The following is a 9303-nucleotide window of genomic DNA, read 5'->3' as shown; positions in this document are numbered from 1 at the left end:
TAATTAAAAATTTTTATTAGTACATATTTGCAGTATATGATTATGTTTCTCATGGAGAGTTGGTGTATTATGTGTACATAATACAACTTAATTCTTTTTTCTCATACCCCTTTCTGCTCCCCACTACAACTGTTGGTCCCCTTCCCATTTGCAGAAGTTCTTCCTGCATCATTTTTCCCATATTTTTTCCAACTCCTTTTCCTCTCCTCTTCCTTCCACTCTTCTCTTTGAAGAAAATCTCCCTACTTCTATTTTGCTCTCTATATTTTTTCAGTTTCCTATATAAGATACTATGTGATACTAAGCTTTTGTATCTGATTTATTTGACTTAATAATGTAGTATGACCTCAAGCTGCATCCATTTCCCTATAAATGCCTTCTAGTTTTATCTTTCTAAAGATAAAAAAGAAGTAATATTCTCTTGGGTACAAATACATTTTCTTTGTTAGAAGATTTAGCTATCATAAATTGTACTACTATAAACAAGAGTATGTGTGTATCCCTGCAATATGATCACTAATGTTTGGAGAAAATACCTGGAATAGAAAATAGCTGGGTCAAATGGGTACTTCTATCTTTAGTTTTTTGAGGAATCTCCATATTAATGATACATAAATTCCTCATTATTTCAGAAAACAGCAACAGTCTTTAAAAGACAGTTCTTGGCCGGTACGGTGTAGTACACCTATATTCCCAGCACTTGGGAATTGAAGCAGGAGGATCCTGTGAATTCAAGGCCAGCCTGAACTATGTAGTGAGATGTTGTCTCAAAAAAGCCAATTCTAAAAAAGGACTGGAGATATAGCTCAGTCGCATAACCACTGCCTGGCAAGTGCAAGGTCCTGAGTTCGATCCCTGATACCACCAAAAAAAAAAAAAAAAAAAAACCAATTCTATACTACCAGGGTATTTCAGAAAAGTTACACTCTTAAAAAAGACTCACAAAAGGGGCCAGGGAGATGGCTTAGTGGAATAAGCGCTTCCCTGGCAAGCACAAGAGCCTGAGTTCAATCCCTGGTTCTGGGGAAAAAAAAGACTCCCAAAAATTTCAAGAAAAAGTGAGTACCATTTTTCTTATATTTCCATTACACTGGTATGCTACATTAAATGTAATAAATAGGCATGGATACATTCTTGTCCATTTTGTGAAACCTATTAAGCAAAAGTATTAGAATAATTTGAACCTAAATTATCAAGTGAAAGAAAAGCATAATAACAAAATAAAAGCAAGATGTAGTGGGACAGCAGTACTTGGGAAGCTGAGGTAGAAAGATCACCATGAGTTTGAGGCCAACCGGGCTGCACAGTGAGCTCAAAGCCAGACTAAATGAGAGTGAGACCTTGTCTCAGAACAACAGCAGCAAAACATAACAAGGAAAGGATAAAAGCACATTTAACTACCACTGTGAGCCAGGAAACACGCTGGACTCCTCACATACATATCACTTCATTATTAAAATGAGCTCATACAAGGTAAAAAATGTGAAGAATCACACAACAATTATGTACTAGAATGAGAAAACGTCCCTTTGGTTCCTCACCTGTACTTTTCTACCCAATCAGTTTCCCCAAAGTGTGCTGTGTTGGGTGAGCTTTAGGTTATCTCAAGCAATTTTTATTTAACAGCTTTTTGTTTTCATTTACACAGAAAAAAAAAAAAATCACATAAAACTCATAACTTCACGAGTATTATCCTTTAGGATGAGGCTTTAGAAAATTGATTTTTGGGCTGGGGAGATAGCTCAGCAGTCTAAGTGCCTGCCTGGCAAGCGCAAGGACCCAGGTTCAATCCCCAGTACCACATGCTGTGCCACTGAGCCAGCCACTGAAACCAGGCATAGTGGTGTAATCCCTGGCACCTGTAATCCCAGAAATGGAGTGGATGAGACAGGAGGATCACTATGAGTACAAGCTGCATTGTAAGACCCTGTATCATATACATAAATAATTTTTTTATTAAAAAATTTTTAATTTTTAAAAATAGCTATTAAGAGGGCCAGACGATAGCTCAGCAGACTAAAGTGCCTGCTTCGGCAGAGCGCAGCAGCTGGGGTTCAATCCTTGGCATGCCATTCTGATCCCACCCCCAGGGCGTGCTGAGATGGCAACTGAAACTGGGCATGGTGGCACGCACCTGTAATCCAGCGCTTGGAAGGCTGAAAATAGGAGAATCACTACGAGTCTGATCTACATAATAAGACCCTATAGACCCTGTACCAAATCATGAAATTAAAAATAAAATTTAAAAAACTATTAAGCAAATAATAGAAAAGCCCTCATGAGGGTATGTATGAAATTTGAAACTGCTAACAAATGAGGAAATGTCTTCCTAAGGATTTATCACTCAACATTTAAATTTCTGTTTTATTCTGACTAATGAAAGCACAGCAATACATTTGCGAGTGAAAGTACATAGACGTACCTGACATAGTTTGATCAAGTTTGTGGATAAGAGACTTTTTAGCACATTCAACATCAGGACTTGGATAATCCAAAACTTGCCTGCACCAAACTAATGGACTAACTGATTTCTGCATTGGTGTAAGTTTTTTCTTTGGTGATGAATACAGCCTGGAAAAAAAAACAAAAGCATAATATTCATCATTAAGCACATAGTTATACAGCAGGGATCTTTACATATAATTTTAAAATGGGGGGAGCTTAAAAGTGATAGAGCATGGTTAAACTTACCCAAATTGACTCAGTGTACAAGAAAAAAGTGAAACTACTATAATCAATATAAACCACAATTTCAAGTACTAAATGAACTCAAATGAAGCTTTCTGAAAATGTGTCTTATTTTTCTTCGATTACTAGAAGTTTGAGGAACTGTCTTTACAACAGTTTATAGTATTGTTTTCAACAGAACTTGACCAGCTCCCTAACATAGCCCCACCATAACGTCCAGCCTCTGTGGCAGAAGAACAAACTAGTCTGTTCTCTACCTCTCAATTTTCCACAAAAACACAAAAATAACATCTATACTCTCTAAGAGTTTCAAATAGTTATATGTTTAAAAAATACTTTGAATCTTCAGTGACAATGTCAATCAACTCATGAAATTATTTAGAAATAAGGGAGTAGTATTTTATAAGCTCACAGAGAATATATACTAAAGGAAAAAAGTGAACAGAAAATAGGGAAATGTCTCCGGTTCTGCCAAAAAAGAAAGAAAGAAAACAAGGAAATGTGCCCTTAACTTTCCCACTTCATAGTTCCTCAGAATAGTGCAGCTTATACCAACTGCTAGTACTCAAGTATTTCAAGTATGACTCCATATGAATAACACGAAGAGGTGACTTATAATTAGGGTGTTTTCACATTAAGATATAATAAATGAAATTTATAAAATAAAATTATGCTTTGATAAATCTATGTAGCAAGATGTCAATAAGGCAAGAAGCTGATAGTATCACACGGTACTCTAAGTTAGGGCAATAACATGAAGTGCTGCCCTGGTGTAAACGTTTAAACAAATATGTCCACAATATAAGAACAAACTTTTCAGTGGCGATATGTACTTTTTCTTTCCCCCTTTCCTCTTTCTTATCTTTTTAGCTAAGGTCTAGCATACACACTAGCTTTCAACAAAATAATTAAGACTGATGTAGTAAATGACCATTTCTTTCATCCACAATTCACATTCATGTACACAAAAATATTGAAATAGAATCTCATTTTACTAAGGAACTTACTAACAAAAAAAGGGGAACTAATAGGATTTATTCTTTTCCCAACCTAAATACTGCAAATGTTCCCATAAAAAAAAAAAAAAAAAAAAAAATTATCTCAGCTTTAAAAGTTAAACTGTAAAAATTCTGGGAACTGTCAGACCCAGAACCCTAACCCTAACCCTAACCCTAATACTAAGTTAGCAAATATGGAGCAAAATAAAACTCTATAAATGAATAATAAACATTAATAAAACCACTGTGGTCAAAAATGTTTGACTGAGGTTGCAATCTACTTCTAAACCTGTCAGCGGGTGCATGAAGTGGGTTGTGTCATACAATTTGATCCAAGTCTTGGTCGTTTTTATCTCCTTGGTTTTCAAGGAGACCCAGTTAATGTCTCTGAATTTTAAAAGAAAATATTAAATAAAAATACTTGTAATTACTATATATATTATCTCCTTTATTTCCTGAAAACTTCAAAATAACCATTTTGATTACTAAAAACATTCACCAATACTTTTGCATTTCTTAAATTCTACTGTATGTTTTAATCAAGGAGAAAACTTCAGCTGGGTACAGTGGCACACGCCTGCAATCCCAGACCAGGGAGACAACTGAGGCAGAAAGACTGCCATGGGTTCAGGGCCAGCCAAGGCTACACAGTAAGACCCTGTCTCAACAAAAAAAAAAAAAAAAAAAAAAAAAGAAAGAAAGAAAAAAACAAACCAAAACACTTCTCGTGGACATAAGTCACTGATGAGTGATACAACATAACAGGTTAAGATTTTTCAAATTTTCACTTTCCCAAAACTTGAAATTTTATCACCATATCCTACTTCTACTAAAATGGGATCACAGGCTGATACACCCATGAATGGATTAAATCCACTAAACTGAATATGCATCAGAAGGCAAGGGCTCACAGGACTGGAAGAGATGGGTCACTGGGGTATTGCCTTGAAAGAGCATATCTCTTGTTATGTTGTTTCCCTAGGCTCTTCTTCCCAAATACATACTATGAAGTGATATTTTATTTTGCAGACAACCCACCACAGCCTCAAACCTTTTTCAGCCAAATAAACCTTTCCTTTTTAAAGTTGTGTCAGATATTCTGTCCTAGCAATGGGAAAGCTGACAAATATATATGGAGACTTGGTACATAATGCAAGGGATTATACACTCAATAATCAGTGCTAAGAAATTTGTTATCTCCAAAGGTAGATTGATGTAAAATTTGATTCCTACTTCACAAGAAAAATTAGAGCAAAACCGAGTCATAGAGGTCCAGTGGGAAAATGAGGTTCCACCTTAAAAAAGAAGGCATTTGGAACTAAGGTATATTGTCTGTCCATCCATGTCCCATAATGGGTTTGTGGGGCCCAGTGGGGAGCTTTTACTCTATGAGTGTGTAAGGAAGGTATGAACCAGTGCTCCACTTCAGCTGAGATGGTAGTAACAGGTCCATCTAGTGGAACATCTATCCCAATCTAGATCCATCCACACACTGCTATGGCAAATAGAAACATCGAAAGGACACTCAGGATTTGGAGGCAGATTTATTTAACATCTAATGGGCACTGACCAGGAATCAATTGCTCCTCAAAATGTCAGGCCCAAATCTCTGGTATACTAGAGCTTACAAGGGATAAGCCAGCAGGAACTACAAAGGCAGAGTACTTAGCATCTTTGATTGGTTCTTACAATATGCATCACAGTGATCATCAATTTCTAGGAGGCAGAAGCAATGAGAACTGAAACAGGAACTATTACCTGGGCAACTAAGAAACTTAAGTATACTCACTGGGGGAGGGGGCACTTTTTGCTATATCACACCTAAATAGGGTGACTGTGTTTGCTGAGAAAAATAAATATGATGCTTAGTGTCGTAACCTAACACTCAAAATGTCCAGAACATGATTAGAAGTCACTCATTATACTGAAAACACAGTTAAAATCAGGGCAAAGAATAAAAATTGAGTCAAACAAAACACTAAGGCAAGAAGAGAATGATTTTGAGGTCAGCTGACAATACACAGAGAGCTTGAGGCTGGCCTGAACTATGTAGTGAGATCCTGTCTCAAAATGCAATACACAGGGCCAGCGAGATAGCTCAGTGGACTAAGCACTTGCTTTGGTAAGCGCAGGCACCAGGGTTCATTTGCCAGTTCCGCTGGCCCTGTCCCCGGGGTGGCTGAGCTGGCAACCAAGTGCAAGCATAGTGGCTCATGCCTGTAACCCCAAAGCTGGAGAGGCTGAAAACAGGAGATGCAAGTCCCAGTCCGAGCTGCGTAGTGAGATCCTGTACCAAATACATAAATGAAAAAAAAAAAAAACATCAGCATATATACACACACACATCCCAAAATGACACACATAAAACCAACTATATCAGTAAGTATACTAAATATGCAGAGACTATACACTTGTTCTCAAAAGTCAGACTAGATTTTTTAAGAAGACCCAATAATGTTTTGTCTACAAAAGCATCACCTTAGATTCAAAGGCATGGATAGAAAAAAAAAATATATCATGCAAATAGAGAACAGAGTAGTAGAGTAGCTATATGATTACATAAAATAGATTAAAAATATTACTGGTGACACAACAATTGTAAATATAAGCATACTGTTTAGATACATCTAGTGGTAGAAGTGAAAAGAAAAATAGACAGTACAGAAATTTTGTTTGAAAATTTTAGTAGCCTATTTTCAATAACTGAAAAAGTAACTATAAGAAAAATTAGTTAAGACTATGGAATATTGAACATTATCAATCAACTTGAGACTCACTTGGGGGCCAACGAGATACTCAGTGGACTAAGACCTGCTTAGGCAAGGGTAGGGACCAGGTTCCATGCACAGGCTGCACCCTCCCTACCCCCAGGGGCACTGAGTAGAGACAAGTCCAAGCGTTAGGGTGCACACCTGGAATGCCAACACTGGGGAGGCTGAAAACAGGAGGATCACTGTAAGTCTGAGCCGTGCTGCATAGTGAGACATTTCACCAAGTACATAAATAATAAAAAAATTTAAAAAACAAAAATCACCAAAAAAAAATAAAAATAAAAAGACTGACCTAGAAAGAATAGACAAAAGGCCCCTTACAAATTACCAAATTTGGAATGAAAATAAGACATCGGTACAAATGCTACAGATATTTTAAAAATTTTATGAGGATATTATCAATATCTTTATGCCAAAAAATTAGGCAACTAATATCAAACAAAGTTCTAGGAAGACACAGTTGTCTAATAGAACTCAAGAAGAAATAGAGAATCTGAAAGACTTATAAAAGTATTTTTTAAATATTGAATTAAAAATTCAAAAAATAATCTCATAAAGGGCCAATTGTTTTCACTTATTAATACTACCAAATATTAAGGAAAAAATTAATGCAAAACATACACAATTTTTTTCACAAAAAAAAGATCCAGTAGTGAAAGATTATTTTCTCCAAGACTGGAAATAAGGTAAGATTGTAGACATTTTTTACTTCTTTTACACACTGCGCTCAAGTGTCTACCCTGTGCAGTAAGGCAAGAAAAATAAAAACAACCAGATCAAAAAATACAAAGCAAAACCATGTCTATTCACAGACGTACTTCTCTATATAGAAAATCCTATGTAGGAATCATACAAAAAACATAATAAGTAGTGCACAAGGTCCTGAGTTCAATTCTAGGTCAAGCAAGCAAGCAAGCAAGCAAAATTACCAAGTGTAACTAATGTGTTTAGCTGAGTCAGAAGATACAAAATAAGCAAAGACTCAAGTATGTTTCCATATATTACCAATGACTACTCTGAATGTATACTTTTATTTACAATAGCATCAAAGAGAATAAAATACTTAATATTTAACTGTGATGTGAAAAGCTCACATATTGCAAACTGTAAAATACTTAAGGGAAATTAAAGAAGACCTGGATAGCTGGGTGTGACAGCACACACGTGTAGTCCTAGCACAACAGGAGGATCCAACATTTAAATCCCCTCGGTTTCATCCCCAATGCCTTCCTCCTCCATACATAAAAAATTGATGGAGATATACATAATAAATATAAATTTACAATAATATTGTCAAGATGTTGATTCTACCAAACTGAGTAACACAATCTGTAGAAAGCTTAAGCAGGCATTTTTATAGAAACTGACAAGCTGATTCAGAAATTTATATGAAAATGCCAAAGACAAAGAAATGGTAAATACAAGGGGCCGGGAAGATGGCTCAGTAGAATAAGCACTTCCCTGGCAAGCACAAGGGCCTGAGTTCAATCCCTGGTTCCGCAAAAAAAAAAAAAAAAAAAAAAAAGAGAGAAAAGAAAAGGTAAAAACCAATTTTGAAAAAGATATTTATTCTACACATTTCAGCCAAAGTGCTTTCCAAAATATAAACTTTATTATATTTCTTGGCTAAAACTCTCAGATTTCTTTTTACTCTTAGGATATAATATCTTCCAAATATGGTCCCACAGTCTTTCCAATGACCTAACTGTTGCAGTACTTCTTCTGCTTCATTTCTCACCTTCCTCTACCACCAGAACCTAAATAACAGTGATATGGGGTTAATTTCTATTCTTGGAAAGCCCAACACTATGCAGCTAGGTCACTTGTGTATGCTGTTCCCATTGTCTGACACAAACAAACACTCTGCCTCTCACACCCTCCCTGCTCCTTTTCACTCAGCTCATTTCTACTTTCTTCTGGGTCTCAGCTTAAATCACAATTCTTCAGAAACACTTTTCTTGAGTATCTCCCTAAAACTATACTAGGTTCTCCCATTAATGAAACATTAGTGAAGCAAGATGTTTTACCAAGTACCTTTATGGGCATTTAGATGTGCTCTAGCAAAAAGGAAATCACACTCTTAACTCCCATTCTATGAGATTTATTCACTCTTTTCTCTTTGATTTCTTTGAAACAGTATTTATAATTTGAGAAAAGGCATATTAAAAATGTTTGCAAGCAATAAAAACATAACATAAATACACCTAAAAACATTTTTAAACTTTTTTTTTTTTTTTTTTTTTTTTTTGGCGGAACTGGAGATTGAACTCAGGACCCTGTGCTTGCCGTGCAAGCATTTATTCTACGGAGCTATCTCTCCGGCCCCAAAAACATTTTTAAGGAAAAAAAAAACAAACCACACACAAATATTATTTGATACCATTAATATGGAATGTCTGAAACAGACAACTTTATGAGGAAGAAAGTATTCAATGGCTTCCTAGGGATGGGACAGGGGTAGAGAAAACAGAAATAGAAAGTTAGTAATAAGATTTCTAGGCTAGTTGCTGCTGTGCTGTCTCTCCAGTAGATGATTGTTCAAAAAGAAGGGGGTGGTGAATGAAGGCAAGAGATAGGAAAAGGAATACTGTGGAACTGTCCTGCTTCAAGGTTGTATATGGTTAGATTTTTGGACTTATGTGTAAACATAAGAAGTATATAATTCTGCATGCCTATTTTTAAAATATATTCTAATTTTTAAATGTTTTTTCATCATATTCTGTAGGGACTTAAAGTTCAACATATCAATACTTGATGAAAAATACCTGTTCTATGTTATGCCTAAGATGTTTGATATTCAGACAGATAGTGAGGTTAAGCTTAACAGCCTAGGTTGTATGGTAATA

General features: G+C 35.8%; 1 protein-coding gene across 3 annotated transcripts in view; it reads right to left on the bottom strand.

The window, feature by feature from the left end:
* Slain2 (SLAIN motif family member 2) overlaps window positions 1-9303 on the bottom strand; it is an 89038-nt gene that overhangs the window by 56770 nt on the left and 22965 nt on the right. For all 3 annotated transcript variants that reach the window (XM_023705986.1, XM_004645668.2, XM_004645669.3), the window contains exon 2: window positions 2423-2571. In XM_023705986.1, the coding sequence (XP_023561754.1) occupies window positions 2423-2571 (149 nt within the window). The remainder of the gene's footprint in view (window positions 1-2422; window positions 2572-9303) is intronic.

The sequence above is a fragment of the Octodon degus genome, unplaced genomic scaffold, assembly GCF_000260255.1.
Source record: "Octodon degus isolate 3935 unplaced genomic scaffold, OctDeg1.0 scaffold00235, whole genome shotgun sequence".
Lineage (NCBI taxonomy): Eukaryota > Metazoa > Chordata > Mammalia > Rodentia > Octodontidae > Octodon > Octodon degus.
This window is presented reverse-complemented; position numbering and strand designations above follow the sequence as displayed.